General features: G+C 47.9%; 2 protein-coding genes across 2 annotated transcripts in view; both read right to left on the minus strand.

The window, feature by feature from the left end:
- Nucleotides 1-3,362: 3,362 nt before the first annotated feature.
- On the minus strand, nucleotides 3,363-15,302 carry iqck (IQ motif containing K; the record flags this gene model as incomplete). The annotated part of the gene is made up of 9 exons (XM_080523226.1): nucleotides 3,363-3,655; nucleotides 7,001-7,124; nucleotides 13,400-13,469; nucleotides 13,701-13,766; nucleotides 14,039-14,091; nucleotides 14,285-14,388; nucleotides 14,766-14,916; nucleotides 15,005-15,132; nucleotides 15,248-15,302. The coding sequence occupies 9 exons, from the start codon at nucleotides 15,300-15,302 to the stop codon at nucleotides 3,363-3,365; spliced, it is 1,044 nt and encodes a 347-aa protein (XP_080379352.1).
- Nucleotides 15,303-17,523: 2,221 nt separating this feature from the next.
- Nucleotides 17,524-27,184, minus strand: part of sun1b (Sad1 and UNC84 domain containing 1b) — a gene marked incomplete at its 3' end in the record, with an annotated part of 32,232 nt that continues 22,571 nt past the window's right edge. The window contains exons 14-24 of the mRNA XM_080523227.1: nucleotides 26,699-26,880; nucleotides 26,144-26,428; nucleotides 25,495-25,587; nucleotides 24,287-24,351; nucleotides 23,998-24,142; nucleotides 23,528-23,863; nucleotides 23,238-23,322; nucleotides 22,616-22,731; nucleotides 22,238-22,405; nucleotides 20,648-20,740; nucleotides 17,524-17,655 (exon numbers count right to left, since the gene is read on the minus strand). Of these exons, the coding sequence (XP_080379353.1) occupies nucleotides 17,524-17,655; nucleotides 20,648-20,740; nucleotides 22,238-22,405; nucleotides 22,616-22,731; nucleotides 23,238-23,322; nucleotides 23,528-23,863; nucleotides 23,998-24,142; nucleotides 24,287-24,351; nucleotides 25,495-25,587; nucleotides 26,144-26,428; nucleotides 26,699-26,880 (1,700 nt within the window). The remainder of the gene's footprint in view (nucleotides 17,656-20,647; nucleotides 20,741-22,237; nucleotides 22,406-22,615; nucleotides 22,732-23,237; nucleotides 23,323-23,527; nucleotides 23,864-23,997; nucleotides 24,143-24,286; nucleotides 24,352-25,494; nucleotides 25,588-26,143; nucleotides 26,429-26,698; nucleotides 26,881-27,184) is intronic.

Consider the following 27,184-nt stretch of genomic DNA (forward strand, 5'->3'; position numbering starts at 1 on the left):
CCTCCGTCTGTGGTGGCTAGCTAGCGTTTCTGTGCCAAGAAGGACTCTGTGACAGCAGGGTCTCTGTTTCAGCCCCCCTCCCTCCCTCCCTCCCCCATAGATATAGCAGCTCTCTCCTCCTTCAGAGATGCTGTGTACATAGTAGTGCTATATTGATCGTTTGGTTCTTTTACTTTACTTTTTTTTTTTTTTTTTTACTGTAGATGAAGTGGAGACACCAGCCTAATAGAAAACCACTGGACTATTGTAACTACTGTTTTTATTATTTTGGGGTTTGTGACTGGATTGATTTGTGTTGTCATATTGCATTTTTATTTGCATTTTCTCTCTCTCTCTCTCTCTCTCGCTGGTGTCTTTTTTTGTTCTCCTTCTTTTTAATCACTAGTATATTTTGAAAATGTTTTTTGAAGATGCTAGCCATGTTTTTTTAATTTCCTTTTATTCGATTAACGTTCAAGATGCATACAACGGTCTGTCTATAAGGGTCCTAACTAACTGTGGTGTTCAACCTTCTTACTACAACCCTGGAACTCTGGCGTGCAGTATTCTATTCTCAGTCAAGATAATGGTTCACTTCCTGCTGTATAGCGGTTATGGGGAAACATGCTACATTTTTCAGAGATATGATTTGTTGCATTATGCTTATCAAAAAGAAATGTGTTGTTTTTGCCCTTCAAAGATAAAAGACTGTGACAGTGATATTATAGGGTGATTTAGGTTGACCCTTCACTGGGGGTGGAGACCCATTACATGTTGGTCTAACCCACTGGAGTACATGCTACACCAGCATAAGCCTGGACAGGCCTAACCCAGGCCCAAAGAGAGCTTGGCCCCCTCTAGGACAGGCTCTGTTTGGGCTTCTCCGGGACAGAACCAGGACCATGCTGGCTGCTCTGTGCCAGGGTCCAGTAGGGCAGGCTACAGGCCTCTGGCCTTGGGTCAATAGCCCAGTAAGGACCCCCAGGTCTCTGGGCTTTTGACGGTCAGCAAGGCACAACTGTTGAGATTTAACCCCCCGATAAATGAGTAGGGGGGGGGGGTTGATTCTTGTGATGTTTTCACTCAATGTGGAGTACAAAAAAAATGTAAGATGTGACTTCGTAGATTTTGCACTTGTCGACTACCTATCTGTGCATGCTCATCACCATGTCTACATGTGAGACTTTTCTCAGACGTACTGTTAAATACTAATTCTATTTATGTCAAGGTCATGTGACAAAACCATATTTTTCAGTGTATATCAGATGACACAATTATGTCTGTGCTTTCTTAGACACGACAAAAGGAGTGAGATGCAGGGGGTTGGTTCTTGAAAAGTAACTACGGCAGGGGGAGGGGTCCAACATACACCCAAGGGCCCAAAGGACCTCATCTGGGTACCTGTGACATCATCAATGGACCCAAACACCCCCTGTCAGTTTGAAGACTCAATGGGGGAAAAAATAGATATGACTTCAGATCTATATCTTCATCTCTGTGTTTATAAAGATGGTATATAAACTATGGTGAGATTTTGCACATAATACTGTTTGTCAAGTTTGTTTTCCCCTGGGCAAAACCCAAAAAAAACACCCCTCTTTCCTGGGTTTGACATGTCTTTGACTGTCCCACTCCTGAACTGTCTTGCCTTCAGACTGTTCCATGTGGGCCAGCTGACGGGGGTGGTATTGGTTTCCACAGCTGTGACTGTGCAGTGACGCAGCATGCCTATGTATAGAACTTGTTTCCCCCTCATTAGAAAAACAGTAAACTGTAACCAATTCAGGCAAAAAAAACATTCAATAAAGTGTCATGTTTGTAGTTAAGCTTTTGGATTGAGCATGTATTCTTTTTAAGCAACAATAGTCCAATGGAGGCTGGGGCCAAAACTGGTTATTTATTACCCCTATAATATTCAAGTGTGATTTACTTGCCTCTGTAGTGACTGGTACAATAACTGATAAGTCTGCTGTTTGTTACACGTGTCTGAGACACTGACAAATTGCTTTCTAACAGGTTTCATCACAGCACGGCACTGAAAGGTTCACACACTGAAATAGATCTGCCTCTAATAGTCTGGCAATATTGAAGCAGACCAATATTCTCTCCCCGTCATTATCTCATAGAATGACTCGTATCACAAGCCAAAAACATTACGGAGTGTTTTCTACACAATCTATCCACAAAGTGTCCTGCCAGTGCATCCAGAGACCATAGGTCTGGGAAAGTGGCCGTCCCTGTCAGTGGATATCTGTGCCCTGCCAGCCTAGTAGTGCACACTGCTGCCATGCGATCCTACTCCAACAGTGCCCAGAGCTGCCAAGCACACACCGGCCTATCAAATGTCCTCGCAATGAAATGACCTGTTTTATCTCCTCACCCTAACCCACTGGCAGCTGTCCCCCAGGGCATCCAATTACCTCCAGTCCCATACATGTCCCTCCCTACCTTCTGGTTTGGCTGTAGAAGGCTGCCATGACAGGATTGGCCTAGACAGCTGTCCATCAACAGGACCACCCCCCCATGGGTACACTGTAGTCATAAAGGGATGGACATGGTCAGCAACAATACTCAGGTAGGCTGTGGTGTTTAAATGATTCTCAATTGGTACTAAGGGGCCCAAAGTGTGCCAAGAAAATATCCCCCATACCATTACACCACCACCACCAGCCTGAATCGTTGATACAAGGCAGGATGGATCCATGCTTTTCATGTTGTTTACACCAAATTCTGATCCTACCATTTGAATGTTGCAGCAGAAACCGAGACTCATCAGACCAGGCAACGTTTTTCCAATCTTCTATTGTCCAATTTTAAGTGGGCCCGTGCAAGTTGGAGGCTCAGTTTCCTTTTTCCTCAGTTTACCCTAGAGATGGTTGTGCAGGAAAATCCCAGTCAATCAGTATTTTCTGAAATACTCAAACCAGCCCGTCTGGCACCAACGCCATGCCACATTCAAAGCCAATCACCTTTCTTTCCCATTCTGATGCTTGTCTTGACCACGTCTACATGCCTAAATGCACTTTAGTTGCTGCCACGTGATTGGCTGATTAGATATTTCCATTGACGAGCAGTTGAAAAGGTGTACCTAATGAAGTGGCCGGTGAGTATATATTTAAAACAATTTTATTACTATAAGTCGCTAGGACAGTCAGACATTCAATGACCTCACTCGCACGTACTGTTATCCCTTTCCTCTGCATTGAATTCCTGTTTTGAGCGGAAACATGTTTTTAATGAGCCGGAGCGCTGCTGTCTGGGGAACAAAGAAATGACAAATACAATAACAGTGTCGATAACCGTGCGTCCGTAACAGTGTGTCATCTGTGCAGCGGTGATGTCATCAACCGTCCAAGCTCTGTCACCCATGTCACATCTCTCCATTAAGTGTGACTCTCCATTAAGGACGGGGACATGGACGCCATGTCAGCACCGCTGAGCTCCGGCAGCAGCAGAGAGTCAGTCCGCCACCCCGGGGGGAGGGACGGGGACGAGGTCAGCCCGTCCGCGGCCTGCATGCTGGGGGTCAGGGACTCGCAGCTCTCCGGGTCGGAGGTCACCTCGGCCGTGGGGGTATGCACCACCGTACTCTGCGGCGTGGGGGAGACCACCTGGATGGACACGGCCGAGTTGCTGGGCAGATGTGTGACGGCGAGGTTAGCGCAGGCCGAGCCCACTGGGGAAAGGACCAACAACAACAGCAACAACATCAACAAACACAATATCAACAAACACAACCCCCGAAACAGACACGTCCACTGACTAGCTCACGGTGACAGCTGCAACACTTTGGTCCGGTGTTCTATTGTTAGCTCCAGTAGTAGACAATGAACATGACATCATGGATATGATGCTGAATAGAGAGCTATATTTGACAAGTTACAGTAGAGAAACAATAAAACAGATGTCAATGAAACTACGTATATGTTGTAAGTGATTATAAATACATTGTTGTGTTACAGAGTAGTGGTGGCCTAATGGATAGTGAGTTGGGCTGGTGATCAGAAGGTCATGAGTTCAAATGCCACATGGGAAAACCACCACTGGTGTGCCCTTGAGTAAGGCACTTAGCCCTAAGTTACTCCAGGGAGACTGTCCCTGTAATCTCTAACTGTACGTCAGCTTTGGACGTCAGCTAAATGGTGAAAATGTAAAAATGAACAGTGTCAAAGGAACATGGTGTGTGTTTTCGGTGGTAAAGATACAATTTGAGTGACCCAGCTCTGGGTCAGCTTGCTTACATTCCCTGTGCCGACACCAGTGGTAACAAACACCCTCACATGGTAAACTAGGGTCAAGGACGCTCATAGGAGGATTGATGCGGTGCCTGAGTGCTGCACCTGTCGATCAACACTTGACCCCTGACCCTGAGGCCCACATGTGGTTCTCCGTTCTGACAACCCTGTCCAGACCTGGGGATTGGTTCCCCTCTGCTCCTAATAGTGTTGTTCTTCTGAATTTCCACAGCTAATGTTTCAGCCAGCGTGGAGTTCTGTCATGGTGGAACGGGTATCACATGGTACAAGGTCAGATGAGATCAGCTCTGCAGCTGCTGTTGGTGGATCAGGTTAAAGAACAACGTTAGAGTAATGGAGGTTCTTTTCTTTTTTCTCTCTTCTCTCTCTCTCTCTCTGTGTCCTAGGGTTTGGGTCATTTGTCACTCTCTCGTTTCTCCAGTGTGTGCTGTGCGCTGCTCTCGGTTCATTAGGCCCAAAAAACAACAACAGGCAAAACCACTAAACAAACTGCAGCTTCAGCAACATCACCCCAGCAAGGTCTCTCTCTCTCTCTCTGCTCCCTCCTCTCTCTCTCTTTCCATCCCCTCCCTTCACCATATTCTCCCACTCCCCTCTCTCTCTATGCATCTCTCTGTCTCAAACTCTCACATTCTCTCCCTCTCTCTCTCGCACACACACACACACACACAAACAAACACACAATGTACTTCAATGGGTGTGTTGCTGATGCTAAGAGAGCAGAGAAGGGTCTCCATTGAGGTGACCACTACCCACCCCCCTCCCCAGATAGAATGTCAGGTCAGCACCCCCCCCCCCCAGCAGCAGGAGGGCTGTGTTCTGTTGGGTGAGTGTAAGAATGTTCGCAGCTCCATTGCTAGTTCAGTACTTTTGCCGTGTGCTTTTGTTATTTGGAATGTGTCTGCCTCAATGAGGAAAATACCTGTGTGTGTGTGTGTGTGTGTGTGTGTGTGTGTGTGTGTGCAGTTGTGTGCAGTTGTGTGCAGTTGTGTGCGAACGCAATGCAGTATGGGTAAGACAAAGGTATACATACATGCTTTTTGTATGTATTCACATGGTATCGTGTGTGGATGTGTGTGTGTGTGTGTGTGTGTGTGTGTTAGTAGTATATGTGTGCATGTACTGTACGTCTGTTGGTGTTTGAGTTGGTATATACAGTATCTGTGCAAGTACATCTGTTTGTGTTTGTATGGATAATATAAATACACTCACTGAACACTTTATTAGGAACACTATAGTAATACTGGGTAGGGCCTCCCTTTGCTCTCAAAACAGCCTCAATTCTTTGTGGCATTGATTCCACAAGACGCTGGAAACATTCCTTTGAGATTCTGGTCCATGATGACATGATTGCATCAGGCAATACATTTTGAGTGACCCAGCTCTGGGTTAGCTTTGAAGTGCATTGGGTCACATTTTGTGAGAAATGCGCTATACAAATGAAATTTGATTTGATTTGATTTGATTAGCTTGCGTACATTCCCTGTGCCGACACCAGTGGTAACAAACACCCTCACATGGTAAACTAGGGTCAAGGACACTCATAGGAGGATTCATGCTGTGCCCTCAAAACAGCCTCAATTCTTCGTGGCATTGATTCCACAAGATGCTGGAAACATTCCTTTGAGATTCTGGTCCATGATGACATGATTGCATCAAGCTGTGACTTTCAAGCTGTGAATCTCCCGTTCTACCACATCCCAAAGGTGATCTATTGGATTCAGATCCGGTGACTGTGAAGGCCGCTGAAGAACACTGAACTTATTGTCATGTTCATGAAACCAGTTTGAGACGACTTTTGCTTTGTAACATGGTGCATTATTACGCTGGAAGTGGCCATTAGAAGATGGGTACATTGTGGCCATGAAGGGATGCACATGGTCAGCAACAATACTCAAATAGGCTGTGGCATTCAAGCGATGATTGATTGGTATCAACAGGCCCAAAGTGTGCCAAGAAAACATTCCCCACACCATTACACCACCTGAATCAATGAGAAGGTGTACAGGTGTTCCTAATAACGTGTCCAGTGAGTGTATGTACATGTGTGTTTGCATGTACTATGTGAACGTCAGATGTATTTGTATGCTGTCAAGGTTGAAGCTCTGTCGTCCTCCCGGGAATGCCAGTCAGTCACTCTAGGCTCCCTGGACCTGGGCCTACATTCCCAGCTGCTCCACACTCCTCACACACACACACACACACACACACACACACACACAACCTGACCCTGCAACCATCTTCTCTCTCTCTCTCTCTCTCTCTCTCTCTCTCTCTCTCTCTCTCTCTCTCTCTCTCTCTCTCTCTCTCTCTCTCTCTTTCCTCTTCTTCTTCCCTGCCACCCTCCCCCTGCCTCTCTTTATTAAGATGTGAGGTCCTACCCCCCTCCCCCTCTCTGTTGTACAAATGCATCCAGAGCCCTGCAGACATTTTCTTTCACTTCTCTCTCTCTCTCTTCCTGCCCTCATTCTCTCTAACTGTCACCACACTCAACATCCTCATCTCCTGCCTTAGACTACAAAGCCCTGCTGTGTGTCTGTGTGTGTGTGTGTGTGTGTGTGTGTGTGTGTGTGTGTGTGTGTGTGTGTGTGTGTGTGTGTGTGTGGGTGTGTGTGTCCTGCCTGCCTATGTTATCAGTAACTGTTGTAGGCCACAGGGAGAGATTCAGGATCAATGGTATTGTGGGCCCAGCAAGCCTAAGGCCTGGCACTGAGTGATAGGAGAGAGAGAGGAAGTGTGTGTGTGTGTGTGTGTGTGTGTGTCTCCTCTCTCACCGCGGCTCTCCTGGCGTTCCCACAACTCCTGGACTGTTTTGGCAATGTCACGGTTCTCCTCCCTAAGCTCCTTCTGCCACTGGCGAAGTTCCTGCACATCTGCACGGGCCCGAATCTACAACACACACACACACACACACACACACACACACATCACACATCACACAGCACACGCATACATACAAACAAACACAATCAATTGTAATGACTTTTCCTGTACTGAACTTGTTTGCATCCAAGCATGCCAATAAAGCCTAAACGATCCACAGATGGTCACATTGCCCCAACTGTTAAATCCTCTTCAGTTGAGAAGTGACCCTGGCTCTGGGGCTGACTGTGATGTCTGCATATGTTGTTCTAATGCCCAGCAGGTGTCATAGAAACAGACACAGCACGCCTCGATGGTGATGGCACACGTTTGTGTGTTTGTGTGTAGGCAATAGAAGAAGTGACACGGAATTCTTTATCTATAATGCAAACTCCACTGTAATTACAATCCCCATTGGAATGACTGGTCAAAGTTCCCTCGGCCACGGCCATGTGGATGACTAGGAGGGCGATGAGGGGAGCGGGCGTGTTCTAGAGGGAGTCCCTGCACTCACCCTGTCTTTCTGCGTGGCTGCAGCCCCATTTCGCAATGAGGTTACAAATAGCTGTGTCTGAATAGAACATGCTCCTGAAACTCCTCTCAGCCCCTGGGCCCCCCTCCCCCTCTCTCCCCCACGCTCTAAGTATGCCCTTCTTTTTCTCTCTCCCTTTCTCTCTGACCCATGTCCCCTCTCACCCATGTCCCTTCCCTGCTCTCCATTATTCTCTCTCCCTCTCTCCTCCTCCCCCTGCCTTCTTTTTCCCCCTTGTTCTCTATTGCTCTCCATCCCCCCATCTCCTGCCCGTCTCTCCCCTCGACTTCCCCCACCTCAAAAGATGGGAGTATCTTTTCTTTCTCTCCTCCACCCTTCCCTTCCTCTCCTCCCTCTCCCTCACATCTTTGCTCTCTCTTCCTCTGCCTCCTCTCTCCCCCTCATTCCCATCTTTCCTCTCTCTTCTTCTTCTTCTTCTTCTTCTCCCTCCCCTCCCCTCCCCTCCACTCCACTCCACTCCTCTGCCCTGCCTCCCCCTCTCCCCCAGTGTGCCCCTGCATGGCGACAGTAGTCGTAGTGGTTAGCTGTAGCTATGCTGTCTGAAAGTGGGCCTGTTATATAAGGCCGTACCATGGTAATGGGGGGGGGGGCATGGTTAATTCAGTAGGTGTCAGGACGCAGCGACAGCCCCTCTGCTGACGGGAGATACCATAGAGATGGAAATTAGGGGTGAGGGTCAGAAGAGGGAGGGAAGCCTGTGGAAGGGGAGGGGAGGGCAGTCGGTCTTGTTTGTGAACCGATGTGTGTGCGTGTGTGGGTGGGTGGGTGGGTGCATGCTTGTGTGTTTGTGCCTGCGTGCGAGCGGCACCAAAGGGAGGATGGGTTGAGTGTGTGTTTTGATGGGTTGAGTGTGTGTTATTATGTGATCTGTCTGTGTATATCGATGCAGCGAGTTAACAAGGCTGAGGTTTTGTTATGGCTGAAGAGATTCAGAACAGATTCAGTCTAGCACTGCACGAGTGTCCATGCACGTGAGAGAGAGAGAGAGAGAGAGAGAGAGAGAGAGAGGGAGAGAGAGAGAGAGAGAGAGAGAGAGAGAGATTAGGCCTGTTCCTGTGTCTAATTATCAGTATGCCTTTGATGATAGTCTTTTGTGGGGATGTGTATAATGTGTGTATGCCTATGCCCACGTGAGGGTGTGTGTGTGCGTTTTAGTGTACACGTGAGTGAATTATTCTGTGCCTGTCTGCGCAGTGTATGTGTGAAGGCTGGGCATTTCAAACGTGATTATATTAACAAGCAAGACATATCTCACTCACACACTCACACACACACACACACACACACACACACACACATATACTCTCTCTCTATCACTCTCTCTCTCTTACACACGCACATGCACACACACACATACACACACACACACACACACACACACACACACACACACACACACATACAGCAGCAGCACAAAAATACAGGACCCCATCCTGCTTAATCCCTGCTAGCATCCTTGAACCTAAACCAAGCAAAAGTCTCCACCAGCAGCTCAAGGCTGGCACTCACACACATGCACACACACAAATACCTTACACTATATTCAGACTCACACAGTGCAAACACACACACATACACACACAAACACACACACACAAACATACACACACAAACACACATGCACACACAAACACACACACACACACACACACACACACACACACACGCACACACGCACAAAGTGTCTTCCCAGGGTCCTTTTCTCTCCATCAGGCTGTCTCAGAGTCAGAGCTGTCTTCCCAGGCTGTGGTGGCAGAGAACACTACAGCAGCTGCAGCAGCAGCACAATGGCTTTCCATTGGAGAGGAGGAGGAGGAGGAGGAGGAGGAGGTGGAGGAGTTGGAGGGGGGCTAGTTGGCTGCATCCCTAAGGCAGATCAGAGACACAGGCAGGCAGGCAGATCAGAGATGCTGCTTTACCAGCCTTCATCTACAGCAGAGCTGACCCACCCAGGGATGGAGAGAGAGAGAGAGAGAGAGAGAGAGAGAGAGAGAGAGAGAGAGAGAGAGAGAGAGAGAGAGAGAGAGAGAGAGAGAGAGAGAGAGAGAGAGAGAGATAGCGGAAGTAAAATGCAGGCACTGCCCCTGGGCAAAGCACTTCTATTTTCACTGTATGATTGTTATTACCCATGGCTTGGAATGGGACACAACAGGCACAGTGTTATACCAAACATGTTCACTTCCATCGCATCCTTAGCGTTCACTAGCGTGCTAGCCTAATGCAAATCAGCTAAAAAGCCCTCAAATCATCCATCTGGAACCGCAGACCCAGTTCTCCTGCTCCAGAACCAACAGTGTCTGTGTGAGGCACCACTCTGCCTTGTCAGGCATGTGCCAGGGGTAGTACTGCTCACTTGTACTCTATGCCCCACATTCATACAGTAAGCACATCAGAGCATTGGGAACATTAGGAGAGAGAGAGAAAGATAGACAGATAGACAGACAGACAGAAATGTGGACAGTGACACCATTTTCATAATTTTGGCTCTGTACACCACCACCATGGATTTGAAATGACATCTGTGGCATCTGTGCACATTTTAGAGTGGCCTTTTATTGTGACCAGCCTAAGGCACACCTGTGCAATAATGCTGTCTAATCAGCATCTTCATATGCCACACCTGTCAGGTGGATGGATTATCTCGGCAAAGGAGAAGTGCCCACTAACACAGGTCTTGTGAACTCATTTTGAGAGAAATAGGCATTTTATGTACATAGAAAAAAGTCTTAGAACGTTGATTTCAACTCGTGAAAAATTAGAGCTAGGCTAGGCTAGGCTACGTTGTACAGCTGAGTAGTCTATTTCTGGCCTGAGTGTGTGTATAATGTCTATAAATCTCTGACTGCCCAGTGGAGTAAACGGAGCAGAAAACAAGATGCGTCCATCCATCTGTTATCATAAAACCCTTCTCATTTTCCCCACAGCCACACACTTAACTCCCATCGACTGTTTCATTAGAAACCCATATCTATTTATTTACTACCTACTTGTACTGGTCTCAGTTCAATCTAATCAATTTTTACAACGTCTTCAGATGTGTTAGGCTTATGTACCGTATATCTGCTGGCTAAGAGAGCCTGCTGGCTAAGGCAGGTTGAACTGAGTTCAGTGTTTACATTCAGAAGGCTAGTACAACAATGGGTGAATGGAGCTGGAGGATTAGAGCTGTGTATAAAGTAGATTATGTAATGTGTTTAGACTTAGCATCTCTTCCTGGGTGCTGGGTGTTGGTGCAGTCAAAGACAAAGACATGGTCTGCTGTGAGATATGGACTGTGACGCATCAATGTACTGTACATGTTTTTCATGTTCTAGGGGGACGCACTCATTTTCAATGAAGGAGGAGGGAGGAAGGGGGGGGGGGGAGGGAGGATTAAAATCCCTTCTATAAAAACACAGACACACTCACTCACTCACTCACTCACTCACACACAAACACACTCACACACCCCTCCTCTGCAGTCAGCGCTGCGTCAGGCAGGTTACATAACTCTGCTGAGAGTGAGAGTAAAAAAACGAGAGAGAGAGAGAGAGAGGGAGGGAAGGGGAAATAGAAGGGTGAAAAGAGGATATTGGATGAGAAAACAAGGAGGAGCACAGTGGATGAAGAGAAAGAGGTAGGAGTAGGAGGGGAGAAAAATAGTATTGATGTCTTCTGCAGAGCTTCACATACACTGTTTACACCTAACTGACTGAGTTGTACACACACGTACACGTACACGTACACACACACACACACACACACACACACACACACACACACACACACATACACACTTTCTCTCTCTCTCTCTCTCTCTCTCTCTCTCTCTCTCCTCTAAGGCATAATGATGCTACTGCAGAGCATCGGAGCATCACACAGCTCTCGTGTTCACAGTTGACTGTGCCTGTGTGTTCCTGTCCTTGTCTCTGCTCTCAGCCCCAGGTAACAAACCCTCCATGACCCAGGCCGGTGCCTCCCCAGCCCCACACCTCGGCTCCAGGTCTGAGCTGTATGCGGACCGCCACACAGTTCAATGACCCTGGCCTTAGCCCCAGCCCCTGCCCCTGCTAGAGACCAATGACCTAGCCCTATGCGCTCCACTCTCAGTCATTCCTACACTACCCAATATAGTCTAGTCCATCCTGAAATAGCTTCAAGCCGAGAGCCCATGTTATCACAGCTTGTCCATTTACCCCCATACCCAAAAATAAATAATCCTATTTCAATTTTTACAATGTCTTGAGATGTCCGTGCTAGGCTTATGCACTGTATATCTGCTGGCAATGGATGCCCGCTGGCTAGGGAGCCTGCTCCCTTAGAACTGAGTTCAATGTTTACATTCAGAAGGCTAGTAAATCAGTGGGGGAATAGAGGTTGAGGATTAGAGCTGTTGGCTGGGTAAAGTAGGTTATGTAATGTGTTTAGATTTAGCATCTGTTTATAGTGTGTCAGTGCACTCATTACATTTACATTTGACATTTTGGACATTTAGCAGACGCCTTTATCCAAAGCGAGTTACAACAAATACATGTGTCTCAAGTAAATGAATCATCTATCCATCAGACATCGTAAGAGTAAAAGTAATCTATGCTAGGGCCAGTGGCAGTCATAATGCTAGAAGAAGGAAGAATTATGGATTTTGGGGGGGGGGTTTGTTTAAAATGTACAGTAGAGAAACTGTACAGGGGGGTAGAGGGGATAAAGAGGTCTTAGAAGATGGGTCTTCACTCTACAGGGGAAGATAGGTAGTGACCCTGCAGTCCTGACAGCAGTGGGAAGTTTGTTCCACCAGCGACTCAAAGATGAAAGCACTCAAAGACATGGTCTGCTGTGAGATATGGACTGTGATGCATCAATGTACTGTATGTTTCTTACTGTTCTGGGGGGACGCACTAATTTTCAATGAAGGAGGAGGAGCCTTTACTTTCCCAACCCCTCCTCCTTTCTCTCCCAAAACCCCTGGAGAAGAGAGGCTGCAGTGCTATCACTCGACCCTATTGAACCTCACAAGAGCAGAGTAAACACAGGGAGGAGGGAGAGAGAGAGAGGACAGGCTCACTGCTACCATCTGCTGTTCAAAGAGAGAGCTACACCCCTATTGCTGTGAAAGAGCCCAAGGAGACACACCACTGCCCTCTTCTGGTACAACACAGACTGCACTACATAGTCATCCCACCCCTGCGCCTTTTTTTCTAGAGCATTGAAGCAAAGTGTAATGCTACATGATGTATCAACACCACAGCTGGCATCTTTGGGCCTCCATCCTTTACATGATGATGAAAAAAAGAAAAATCGCAGGATTTTCCCACGCAACAACATGGAAGAACAGAGAATGGGCCTTTTGTGGTACAACGGGAGAATAAACTGTCTGATAAACAATAGACTTGTCTGATTAGAAGAGTTTCATCTGGGAGGCAGCCAATGGACAATGTTGCCTCTGGTGTGTCTGTCTATATTTAGCGCGGTACAGAGCACTCCAGAACACCCACACAGGAAGGAATTAAGCAGTGCTTCACTGGATGACATAATCATACTGAATGAAAAATATGGCTCAGTAAAAATAGAAGGGCTGTTTCAACTGAAAGGGATTATACAATTTGTTTAAAAAAGATGGCACTGGCCCTTGCACAGTTAGACAGGCACTATGATACACAGAAAGACACACACACACACACACACACACAGACACAGACACTATGAAATGGGAACGTGATGCTCCATGAGATTTCACAGGAGATTTCACCTCCATTTCACAGTCATCACCCACCTTATAGCCTCGCCAGAAGGACTGGATGAGCAGAGCAGCCTGGTCTAACAGAAGGATGGGAGGCCTGGGACTGAGAGGAGAGGAGAGGAGAGGAGGGAGAAACAGACAACGGGATGAGTCACTTTAGTTCATAAGGTGTGCAAAATAAACAGCACCCCTTTAGGGTGTGTGTGTGTGTGTGTGTGTGCGTGTGCGTGTGTGTGTGTGTGTGTGTCCTCTATGCTATGATACACACTTTGTTATGACCTTCTTGCTTAGCTTCATGATATCTGTTGTGTGTCTTATTAGCCCAGCAACTCACCAATCCTTGACGAAGGGGATGTCATGGAAGCTCACAGGGGGCTGTCCTCGCCTGCGGGGGTTTCGGCTGTAGGCGAGAGATAACGCAACGCAATTGGAAAAGGCCATGACAGCAGCCGCCATTCAGCCTAGTTGCGAACAAACTACAGACACATTGCGTAACACTTTTAGAGAGAGAACACTTTGTAATAGCCACGGCTTAACTTCAGATAAAGAGGTGACGGCTGCTGCGTCTTATGAGATTTTCTTTTTCTTTTCTTTTCATACATTCAGCTGACTGGGGGTGGGGGCTATGGAGGGTGTACAGGTAGACAAAAGAGAAGGGTGTGTCTAACTCACTTGTACAGCCACTCTGTAAGGAAGTCACCGGCGTTAAATGCTGTTCTTCTCCTCTGAAACAGGCCATGTGATAGTTGATGTGGTGTTACTATGGTACAACAGGCAACAATGCAATGTGCTGTTATGCGGTATGATGCAGTGCAGTGTATAATGATGCTCTGTAGTGTGGTGGTCTGACCATGTTGTGTACTATGGTAGTGAAATGCAGTAGTTGTATTGTTACATGTTGTAGTACTGTGTTCAGACCTCCAGGTGTAGACAGTGGAGTCTCTGGGCCTCCGTCAACATGGCCTCCAGGCCAGGCACCAGAACGGGGAACACAGCCTTGTCCAAGTACTGGGTGGTAGGACCTGGCAGAGAGATTAATCTATGTGAGAGTGAAGAGAGGGAGCCGTCGTTCTACCAGTAAACTACCGCAAAACCATTCCAAATAAAAGGCATCAGTCAAGCTTGTGTGGAAGTAGTGCAGTCCAAACAAAGGCTGACCCTGTGGTTTCTTGAAAAGCAAGTGAAGACCTCATACTGTAGAGGTTAGTGGTACAATTTATTAGACCCCTATACTTTCTTCTTTTTATTTTACTACTCAATATTTTCAGTTTGTAAAGCGTCTTTGAGTGTCTAGAAAAACGCTATATAAGTCTAATGTATTATTATTATTGTTATTATTATTATTACAATTAGTGGTACAACAGGGATCTTGATAGGCTACAAGAATATTGAAGCTCACGCTCATGGAGTTGAGGAGAGGACGTATGGCGAGTGGATGGTGGATGTTTCCGACTTGAGGATGGAGGTTCGTCCAGGACAGCGTATCCAGCCAGCGCAGGGTGGGACCGGAGGGGGTCAACATCCTTCAAAGGGTCATCATCCACAGCAATCTGAATAGGGATAAAGCCAATGGATTCTTCTCATGTCTCTATCGAGTAAATCAGCTTAAATGCATTTATTGACGGCTATTAACATCACCTTAGCTGTCATGAGTCCATAGAAAACGGGGGTGTGCTTGCTGGCGCTGTATTGGGAGATATGAGTGGTCACGGAGTCGCTGTCTGTCCATGCAGCGTCCGGTGGACCGGGCTGCTCCGCCTCGTATTCTGGATGCAAAGCACACAACAATATATGGATTTGAGGCTAACTCAGTCCATGGCATCCATTTAAGCAACACCCAAGTTAGCTCTGACCTTTAAAACCATACTTTATACATCTTACCCTCGCAGACTTGTTGCCATAATGATTTCTTAGCTCCGATGATTTTAGCCATCATGTTTTCAATGTAGTTGCTACGGACGCAGTGGTTGTCAAGGAAAGACTTTACACTTCCGGTACTCTAAAAAAGGGTTGTCTCACTGCCTCTGCCCTCTTCGTGGGAGAAGACATTCCTCGTGAAAACGATCAAAAGCAAGAGAAGTCGTGGTACTTCTACAACACTACGCAGTGGGGTGTGATATGATAAAGAAATGATAGGCGAAAAACCTTTTTAAAAATCATAATCTCGAAGGTATACGGCCAGAGGGCAGCAGAAGTTCTAGTTGCCATATCAGAAGTAATAGCTAACCATATTATGGTATATTTCGCTCTGAAATCCAAATCACAGATGTTCCTTTGCCAATAAGTCATCCCAAATAAACAACTTAGTATAAAAAAAAGCAAAACAGTCTCTTTATTAAGTAAAATGTCACATGCATCAAAAGCTCTCAAAATTAAATTCTTTATTGGAATATTTTCCATATCGCTTAGCTATCTTATGACAGCAGCAAACGACTTATTTAAAAACGAAAACATTTCTTTACTGTCTCAAGATGGTTCTAAAATGCACTGAAAAGCATTTGACAAAAATACATTGCACAAGGTCCTATCTTGCAGTAACTAATTCTCTTCAAAATAAATACAAATTATTCTTTTGTACATTTAGACTCGTATGTCTGCGGAAAAAACACAATTCAAAAACAACTGCCTCATTTATTTTCTACAAATTGGGAGGACTTGTGCAACACACATTACTTTTACAAGTCATAACAGTGCATCCTTCCACATTCTCAACTAAAAATGTTAAGTAAAACAAAATTACACATACAATGAGTAATAACAATAATAATGTAAATAGCAACAGTGATAATAAGAATGACAACAATAACAATGACAACAATAATAATGACGGGGCATACCCTTTTTCGTAAAGCAACACTGATAAAAGCAGTTTTTTTTTTTTTTTTTTTGTAAGGAACCAACTACTAACAAAGAAATATACAGATTACATTCCTGCGGGTATCTGAGTAGAAGAAGCCCTAATAAGGACGTACGCCATGACTCCACTAGAGGGAGCCAGAACATTGGCTCTTATAGTCTCACTCTTATAAACACTCTCCTGTCTTTACTTATCGTTTTTGAGGGTTAAATACTGACATGAGATCCACGCACATAACTCAACCCTTTCACACAAGTGAGGCGCGGCCCATCTCCAGTTCAGTCCATATGCATGGCTCTTTATCAGAAGTGCTATATGTACATACTAAAGTTCTTCCTCTAATTCTGGATATGTACAGCTCTGGTTGTACTGTAGCGGTGAGGGGAAAATCAGGGAGACTTTGCTAATACACCTGTGAGTGTCAGGCATCAAGCATCTCCACAACACATTCAAAGACCTGTCCATATGTGTAACATTAGACTCCACTAGAGAGATAGCTTCGTTTTGGTGACTGTGTGGATGCATAATTATGTCATGTAAAGTGGAAAGAGTGGCTTCCGGAGTACAGTACAGTGACATGTACTGTGAGTCTCCGTGCTGAGCGGGGTGGCTGGCTCTGCACACTGACCCAGCAACAGCGGCAGAGACATGTAACTTTGGATCCAGAGAGAGAGAGAGAGAGAGAGAGAAAAAGAGAGAGGGAGGGAGGCCTATAACGTTTCCTAGGCCCACGTTCTGTGGCTTTGATCCTGAAACTCCACCACCCGTGTGGTGGATCAACCGTCCAAGTTAAATACAAATGATTGAAACACAAAACCAAAACAGACACAACAGAGGATGTTATGGAAATAAAAAAGAGATGTGGAACAGTCCTCCGGCTCAAGGTCCAAGACTCCTGCGGAGGTTGTCTAGAGGAGGGAGGGATGATGGTTCAGCTGCATGTCCCAATGTCCCAGGGGCCCGGGGGGGGGTTCAGTGATTCAGTGCAAGAGCCGGTTTCGTTTAGGAGAGGGACTGGGACTTCATCACTCCTCCGTCTCAATCCTCTTCCTCAATCTTCCTCAATCCCTGACGTTCCGTTATCATTCTTCTAGCTTTTCAGTACTTCGTGTTAAAAAAATAAAAAATAATAAATAAAAAGACTAGACACATTCTATCAAAACCCATACCTCCATTTCTGAATTCCCTTGTATTAAAAAAAAAATCTCCTTTACCCAGCCCTCTCCATTTAAAAAAGAAGTTCCAGCGTTATATACAGATATACAGGGGGCTGCGCGACTGTACAGTGGCAGTTAGGCGGTTAGGCTTTCCTCTCTGCCTGGATGCAGGGTTGTCCGTGGACTCTGAAGCGGTAGAGACAGGTGTATTCTGGGTGGCCCCAGTTAGTCAGCACCCGCACCTCCATGATCTGGAACGCCTTGTCGTTCTTCTCCTGGGTGGGAAAAAGAAAAGAAAAAAAGAATCAGAATCCAGTAAGGGCAAAATAATATATATACCGTATATATATATACAGTATATCTCAAAAGTGAGTACACCCTTTAGATTTTTGCAAATATTCTGTTATCCTTTCAGGGGATAACATTATCCTACTGAAACTTTGATATAACTTAAAGTAGTCAGTGTGCTGCTTGAATAACTATAGATTTATTGTCCTTTGAAAATTACTCAGTACACAGCTGTTAATGTCTAAACAGCTGGCAACAAAAGTGAGTACACCCCATAGTGAACATGTCCTAATTGTGCCCAATGATGTTGTTTTCCCGCCCTGGTGTCATGTGACTCGTTAGTGTTACAAGGATTCAGGTGTAAATGATAAGCAGGGCTGTAAAATTTGGTGTTTTGGGCACAATTCTCTCTGAATGCTGGACAACATGGCACCTCATGGCAAGGAACTCTCTGAGCGGCTGAAAAAAAGGATTATTGCGCTTCACAAAGATGGCCTTGGCTATAAGAAGATTGCCAACACCCTGAAAATGTGTTGCAGCACAGTGGCTAAGATCATACAGTGGTTTTCCAGGACAGGTTCCACTCGGAACAGGCCTCGCCAGGGTCGACCAAAGAAGTTGAGTCCACGTGCTCAGCGTCATATCCAGAGGTTGGTTTCCAAAAATAGACGTGCGAGTGCTTCCAGCATTGCTGCAGAGGTTGCAGAAGTGGGATGTCAGCCTGTCAGTGCCCAGACCATACGCCGCACACTGCATCAAATCGGTTTGTATGGCCGTCGCCCCAGACAGAAGCCTCTTCTGAAACCGATGCATAAGAAAGCCCGCAAACAGTTTGCTGAAGACAATGAATCCAAGAACATGAGTTACTGGAACCATGTCCTGTGGTCTGATGAGACCAAAATAAACCTGTTTGGGTCAGATGGTGTCCGGCGTGTGTGGCGGCACCCTGGTGACGAGTACCAAGACAAATGTGTTTTGCCTACAGTCAAGCATGGTGGTGGCAGCATCATGGTCTGGGGCTGCATGAGTGCTGCCGGCACTGGGGAGCTGCATTTCATTGAGGGACACATGAATTCCAATATATACTGTGACATCCTGCAGCAGAGCATGATCCCCTCTCTTCGGAAACTGGGCCGTAGGGCAGTTTTCCAACATGATAATGACCCTAAACACACCTCCAAGATGACAACGGCCTTGCTGAAGAAGCTGAAGGTTAAGGTGATGGACTGGCCAAGTATGTCTCCAGACCTAAACCCAATTGAGCACATGTGGGGCATCGTCATGAGGAAGGTGGAGGAGTGCAAGGTGTCCAACATCCGTGGGCTCCGTGATGTCGTCATGGAGGAGTGGAAGAAGATTCCAGAAGCAACCTGTGCAGCTCTGGTGAATTCCATGCCCAGGAGGGTTAAAGCAGTGCTAGATAACAATGGTGGTCACACAAAATATTGACACTTTGGGCACAATTTAGACATGTTCACTATGGGGTGTACTCACTTTTGTTGCCAGCTGTTTAGACATTAACAGCTGTGTACTGAGTAATTTTCAATGGACAATAAATCTATACTGTTATTCAAGCAGCACACTGACTACTTTAAGTAGTACTTTTATGCTGAGCCGACCAACTACTTTAAGTAGTACTTTTATGCTGAGCCGACCAACGTGGAAGGCGATGGAAGAGGGTCTTAACGTAGACATAGGCACACTGGTAGCATACCTTCGAAGGTGGCGTCTACAACTCAGTGTCGGAAAGACAGTCGCAGCGGCATACCACCTTAGCACCAGAGAAGCCAGGAGGGAACTTGAGGTGCGTGTTGACAACAAATGTCTGGAGGTCCAGCAAGCCCCGAAGTACCTTGGAGTGCGCCTGGATCGGACATTATCCTTCAAGCAACACCTGGAAGAAGTCAAGGCCAAAGTGACATCCAGGGCCGCGCTGATCCGCCGCCTTGCTGGTACAACCTGGGGAGCCTCCGCTAAGACGCTAAGAATATCCACCCAAGCCCTGGTCTTCTCTGCAGCGGAATACTGCGCCCCAGTCTGGAGCAGAAGCCCTCATGCGAGAAAGGTCGACGTGGCTATCAATACCTCCCTGAGAATAATAACTGGATGCTTGAAGCCTACCCCTGTGTCCCTCTTGCCAGTCCTCGCGGGAATAGCACCGGCCGGCCTCCGACGGGAGGCTGCCACCCTCGCCCTGGCCAGGAAGGCACAAAAGCATGACTGGCACATCCTGCACAACACCACCATAACACCAGCACCTCCAAGCCGACTCAAGACCCGCCACCCTTACAACAAGGCAGCACAAGCCATGCTCAACTCCACCTCTGAGGACATCTCCAGAGATGCATGGTTGGCAGCAGCTTGGAAGCAGGAGTGGGAGTCAGCCGGGCCCTCCCGAATCCACCGCTACATCTGGGACCCAGGAGATGGCGCCATTGGAGGAGACGACCTACCACGCCGGCAATGGACCACACTGAACCGTCAACGAACTGGTGTCGGTCGCTTTAAAACATCAATGAAGGCGTGGGGCCTGGCGGACAGTGCGGCATGCGAGTGCGGTGACCCAGAGCAGACCGCCGACCACATAATCACCATCTGCCCCTTATATAGACCACCCTCAGAAGCCAGCCTCTTCGACCTAGAACCAGAGATGCGGGCATGGCTACGCGACACCGAGTTGGACCTCTGACGTTACACGAAAGAAGAAGACTACTTTAAGTTATATAAAAGTTTAATTAAGATAGTGTTATCCCCTGAAAGGATATGACAGAATATTTGCAAAAATCTAAAGGGTGTACTCACTTTTGAGATATACTGTATATACATGTAGTGTGTGTGTGTGTGTGTGTGTGTGTGTGTGTGTGTGTGTGTGTGTGAGAGAGAGAGAGAGAGAGAGAGAGAGAGAGAGGGAAAATAAAAGTGTGTGTGACCATAGGATTAATGCACAGGTGTGTATATATAAGCTGTTCCCTGAGTTACCATGACAGGGAAGGTCTGGAGAGAGTCCCCGTCCTCCTGATACGTGTAGTTGCCGAGGAGCGTCCCCTCCTCCTGGTACTCATCCTCCAGACCCTACACACACACACACACACACACACACACACACACACACACCCCACAGGTCAGGCATCAACAACACACACATCATACAACCCAGGATCAACAATAGGCCCTCAATACAGCTGTTGCTGATGTTGCCAATGTACACTATATGGACGAAAGTATTGGGACACCCGAACATCACACCCATGTGCTTGTTGAACTTCTCATTCCAAACCCATGGGCATTACAGTTTTTTACGATTGCTAAGTCACAGTGTTCAAAACTGAAGTCACATTGTCAAAACTCTTCATACAGCCTGCATTACTAACACGCATCTTGGCCAAACACTACAAATACACTGGCAACAATGTTCACTCAAAAAGCATACGCAGTCATTCATAACACTCTGACAGAAACGCTGCAATTTGCTTCTATCCTTTTTTTGTCAGTATCTTTGCAGAAAGTAAGTTACGGTATTTACTTCAAAGTACACTACATTTACAAGTGGAAAATAAAGTGGAAAATCATTCTGTTTTGAATGTGTTATTCACAGTTTTGAAAACAGTTTGTTAACATTGGAAATGTGTTGCAAATACATAGTGTTTTGCAAGTGGTGGAGTTTGAATGAGAGAAGGGTTCATGGATTTTGGAGAACGTGGTCATTGAATGCATTTTGTGTGAAAGCAATGTAAAATGAGTCACAGTTTTGTCCACATGGAATTCTGTTTCGCTGACTGTATGAAGAGTTGTGACTCTGTGACTTCAGTTTTGAACACTGCGACTTAGCAATCAGAAAGAAACAGTAATATGGAGTTGGTCCCACCTTTGCTGCTATAACAGCTTCCACTTTTCTGGGAAGACTTTCTACTAGATTTTAGACTAGAGTTGCTGGGATTTGCTCCCATTCAGCCACAAGAGCATTAATGAGGTGAGACACTGATGTTGGGCGAGAAGGACCTGCTCGCAGTCTGCGTTCCAATTCATCCCAAAGGTGTTTGATGGGGTTGAGGTCAGATCTCTGTGTGCAGGCCAGTCAAGTTCTCCCAGACCAAACTCAGCAAACCATGTCATTATGGACCTCACTTTGTGTATGGGGTAATTGACATGCTGAAACTGAAAAGGGCCTTCCCCAAACTGTTGCCACAAAGTTGGAAGCATACAGTTCTCTAGAATCACATTATATGCTGTAGCATTAAGATTTCCCTTCACTGGAACTAAGGGGCCTAGCCCAAACCATGAAAACAACCGCAGACGATAATTGTGTCCACATACTTTTGTCCATATAGTGTATGTCAGGGCTTTGGATATTTATGTGTGTGTGTGTGTGTGTGTGTGTGTGTGTGTGTGTGTGAGAGTGTGAGTGTGAGTGTGAGTGTGAGTGTGAGTGTGAGTGTGAGTGTGAGTGTGAGTGTGAGTGTGAGTGTGAGTGTGAGTGTGAGTGTGTGTGTGTGTGTGAGTGTGAGTGTGAGTGTGTGTGAGAGTGTGAGTGTGAGTGTGAGTGTGAGTGTGAGTGTGTGTCTCTCTTACAAAGACGGTGAAGTTGCGCGGGGCGCTGCTGATGGCTCCAGTAGGAGACAGGGCCTTGGGGATGTGCTCCAGACAGAAGGCTGTGGGGAGGATCCTCATGGACAGACGGATCACCAGGTAACCCTGGGAGCCCTTAAACGCCCAGCAGTTCCCAGGGTACACGTCAGGCTGAGGAGGGGGACGGACGGACGGATATGTTATACAACTCTTCACTTCAACTCTTCGCCAGAGGACAATACACTACCCTGTACCCTCCACAATAGCCCAATTGAGTTGTTATATATGAGAATCTATCATAACAGCTCCCTCAGTAGTCTGGGATTGGGTGAGTGTGTGTGTGTGTGTGTGTGTGTGTGTGTGTGTGTGTATCTATCTCACCTGGATGACAACGCGAGGCGACTGGGAGAAGTACCAGAGGGGCAGGCCAAACAGACTCATGAGGGCAGTCTTGGTCTCGTAGGTCTCAGAGCAGCGTGTGCTCAGGATGCTGCCACCTGGATACACACACACACATACACACACACGGTTTAACAACACAATGAGCCATATCAAATACAATCCATCTTCTCTAGTCTTCTCCAGCACACTTTTACAAACCACACACACAGACACACACACAGACACACACACACACACACACACACACACACACACACACACACACACACACACACACTCACACACTCACAGGTGACACAAGTCAATCTCTCTGTTAATCTGTGTAGGCTCTGTATTGTAGCGAATCCCTCTCCCCACATTAAGCTGACAAACAAGCTTGACCTGCGTTCTGGTCTTTAACGTCCTAATATCCCCTCCCATCCCTGACCTCATAATATGAGTGTGTGTTTCTGGCTGCTGAGTTATGTCTGGCCAGCTAATCCCTCCCATATGACCTCCGTCATGGGGCTGGGGCTGGGGCTGGGGCTGACTGTCTCACATGGTGGGGCTACACGTATGGTCACGGGTGGAGGAACAGAGCAGAAGTCTGAGTGGGTCCTACCTCCAGACTCCAGGGCGTAGTCCGCCAGGCCCGTACGATCCTGGGAGTAGAGTTTCAGGGCGTTCTGGACGATCAGCTGCACTTGCTGGGGGGGGGGGAAGAGGTGAGAGGGAGAGAGGATGGTGATGCATTTGCAGTGAGGGGGACCTATTTTCCCCCACGTTCTCCCCTTTGTCACGGACAAGCAAGTAGATCAGCCGCTTCTTAAAATAGTCGATCGAATCGTATCTTTTAAAATGTTATTTAAAAAGCCCAGGGTCAGTGAGTGGTAGTGTGTGAGTGAACCGTACCTCCTCGGTCAGGCCCTCGGCGGCGGCGGTGGTCTGGACGCCGTGGGTGACGCTCTGCGTGAGGGTGGCGAGCCTCTGAGCCGCGGCCTCCTCCTGGGCCTGGGCGGTGGCCTGGGCGGTGGCCTGGGCTCTGGTCTGCTCCAGCTCCACCTGCAGGCTGACGTTCCTCAGGATGCTGAGCTCCAGGGAGGCCAGGGAGGACTGCAGGTCGGCCCCGCTCACGTAGCGCTCCGACAGCCACCGGAGCAGGGCCTCGGGCACCTCCTCCCCCCCCTGGTCCTCCCCGGCCGCACCGTAGAACACGGCCCGCAGCTCCCGCCGCACCTGGGCAGATATCTGGGACACACACAGGGAGGGAAATACTGTAAATGGAAATTCACGGAAGGTGAATAACATACACACATGGTAAATGCTTGTAAACACACGTACGCACGCACGCAAACACGTAATTGGTCAGTTCTGTGTCTCACCGTTTCGTGGAGTGTGTCCAGCTGCTCACACTTGCCCTTGCATCCCATCACCCCCTGCAGGTCCTGCCTGATCCTGCCCAGCTCCGCCTCCAGCCTCTGCACCTCCGCCAGCAAAGCATCATGGGCCTCCTGCTCCACGCCAACACTGAGGGGGGGGGGGAGAGAGAGAGCGAGAGAGAGACTGAGTTTATATTATCTTATCTGAATGTAGTTTCTATCACACTTGTCTCACAGTTATGTTCAGGTGCTGGGAGACCGTTAACAGACCAGAAAATGACGTTGAACCTACCTGACAGGGGTGGGGGCCGGGGCCGGGGGGGCTTTCTCCCTCTCCTGCTGCTTCTGATGCACCTCCTGAAATACCACCCCATGAAGAGAGCACATTAACTCATTGACTGCCAAAGACGCCAATTGGCGTCTTATAGAATAGTAACGTTGACTGCCAAAGACGCCAAATGGCATCTTTCGGTTTGTTTTTGTTTTTCGCGGGGATCGCGTTATTGACATGTTCTACACCTAGTGTGTGAATTTCAGACTTGGGTGTAATGTATTTCGGTCCCAGATGGGGGCAGTAGTTCGATTTAGCTCAGCTATAAAAGCCTGGAGAAGGAAGTGGCTTGCTTTGGGTCGTAGTAATGGCGAAACGGATCAGGGTATGTGCCAAACGCGGCGCGGAGCATTGCGGAGCATCGCGGCCATCGCGCGACTCTTCAAACAGTTCAGTCGGACGATACAGAAAAAGTGCAGAAAAAAAAAAAAAAAAAAATCTGCAGAAAAAGCTCGTTTTCTCTGTTTATTGGTCAAAATCAGGTGTTTTTGCTGAAACCACCCTATGTTCTACGGCCGATTTCTAAACACTCAAAGAGGCTAGAAACAAACTTTCTTTTTCTGATGAAAGAAGAGAGTCTAAAGTTTTGGTAGATATGTTCAATGTTTATGTAGTCCGAAAAGTCAATATTTGGTGGGTCTTCAAAGTTCAGCGAAAATGCCCCAAAAGTCTGGCAGTGTGGAGCTCTCCGCTCTGAACATGGCTGGCAGTCAAAGAGTTAACAACCTAGAGAGCTGCAACGTGTAGCAGCGTGAACACTCAGGAATGTCATTGCAACGAATCTCAATCCACCGGAACATGTTGACTCCTGTGACTGTCAGGTCAGGTCAGGTTTGATTTGATTTGATTTGATTAGGATCCCTAATCAGAAGACATCAGCTACTCTTCACAAAACATACACGACGAAGAAACCGTCACAAAACATCAAGAGGAAACCATCAACACACGGAAAACAACAAACAACCAAAATAAATAAAAATAAATAAAAAGGTCAGCAATGCGAACGGCGTGTTTGGATATGTTCTTGTATCTAGAATGAACTATGAACGAGTGTGTCTGCGTTTCATATCATGTAGGTTTGTAAGGTGTTCATATGAGCTGCCTGGGGGTTCATATGTATGGTCTTGTAGTGTACAGAGATGCCAGTCAGCTATAGGAGCGTGCCTTACCTCAGTCTTAGCTGTCAGGGCCAGCAGCAGCACCTCCACCTCCGCTAATCTGGCCTCCTGGCTCTGATGCTGCCGCTTCTGCTGCTCCTCTGACTGCACGGCAGAGACGGGGGAGGGAGGGAGGGGGAGAGAGAGGGAGGGAGGGGGAGAGAGAGGGAGGGAGGGGGAGAGGGAGAGAAGATAAATTAAATTTAATGGTGGGGAAGGGTGAGAAAAGGTCAAACAGATGCAAAAGAGGGGGGGGGGACTCAGCAATAAGAATAGATAGGGCAGGATTGGAGGTCTTACTATGCAGAACAGACCAATCCAAATGTACAGACTGAAGATACTGTCCTTAAACACCAGCTATCAACCCAAGACCCCTCAGCCTCCCCCCTCCCCCCAGTCCTACCTGTGCCCTGTGAGCCCCCCCCCCAGTCCTACCTGTGCCCTGTGAGCCCCCCGCAGTCCTACCTCTGCCCTGTGAGCCCCCCCCCCAGTCCTACCTCTGCCCTGTGAGCCCCCCCCCAGTCCTACCTCTGCCCTGTGAGCCCCCCCCCAGTCCTACCTCTGCCCTGTGAGCCCCCCCCCAGTCCTACCTCTGCCCTGTGAGCCCCCCCCCAGTCCTACCTCTGCCCTGTGACCCCCCCCCCCACCCCCCCAGTCCTACCTGTGCCGTGTGAGCGTTGCCCTCCTCCAGCTCTCCTCTCAGCAGGCTGAGTCTGTCCTCCAGCAGGCCAGAGACCCAGAGGCCCAGGCGGTCCCGGTCCGTCTGTGTGTCCAGCTGCTCCCTCAGGCTGTGGTACACGGCCAGGGTGTCCCCGTGGCGCTCCTCCTGCCTCTGGTCCCCCTGCTGCACCCGCTCCCACAGCGCGGCCAGGCGCCGCTCCATGCGCTCCAGACGCTCCAAAGACTCTGTGTCCACCACCGGGACCACCACGGGGGGGAGGGGCGGCTGGAGGAGGGGGAGGGGGGAGGGGGGGTAGAGAGGGGAGACAGGAGAGGGGACGAAGGAGAGATTTGGAAGAGTTTGCTTTCGTCAGATATGTATGAACAGGAGTATATAATGGTCAACCACACGCACACACGCACGCGCACGCACACACACACACACACACACACACACACACACACACACACACACTCTCTCTCTCTCACATTACAGCATTACTTCAGGCAACCCATGACTTCAGGCAACTAGCCCTGGGTGGGTTGGTGTGTGTACCTGTGTCTGTAGGACGGGGGGGGCTGGGGTCGGCTCCATGGTGGCGGCGGGGGCCGGGGCGGGGGTGGCAGCGGGGGCCAGGGTCGACAGGAGGGTGATGGGGGACACAGAGCGCCACGACTCGGTCAGGTTTATGGCTGGGAGGAAGCAGAGGAAACTGGACGGACCCCAGAACCACAAACCTGAGAGTAGAGAAGAAGTAGGGAACAAGTCCGTAACCACATCACCAAGTGATAAAGGAAAAGCACTGTTTGTGTTTGGGCATATGTGTGAAGTTGTTACGTGTGTAGTACTGGTCGTCTATGCATGCAGGAACAGACTGTACAGTACACCTAACATGTTTAAGGTTTAAGGAGGCAGCAGTCTCTTGTGCTGAAGTACAGTAGTAAACAGGATGTGTGAGTAGAGGAGAGTTGATCCACAGAGGAGGGTGGTTCAGCCGCTGGCAGCCCAGAGAGGGTGACCTGGATCTGGGGCAGGATTTGG

Source organism: Nansenia antarctica (genome assembly GCF_963989245.1).
Source record: "Nansenia antarctica genome assembly, chromosome: 2".
Lineage (NCBI taxonomy): Eukaryota > Metazoa > Chordata > Actinopteri > Argentiniformes > Microstomatidae > Nansenia > Nansenia antarctica.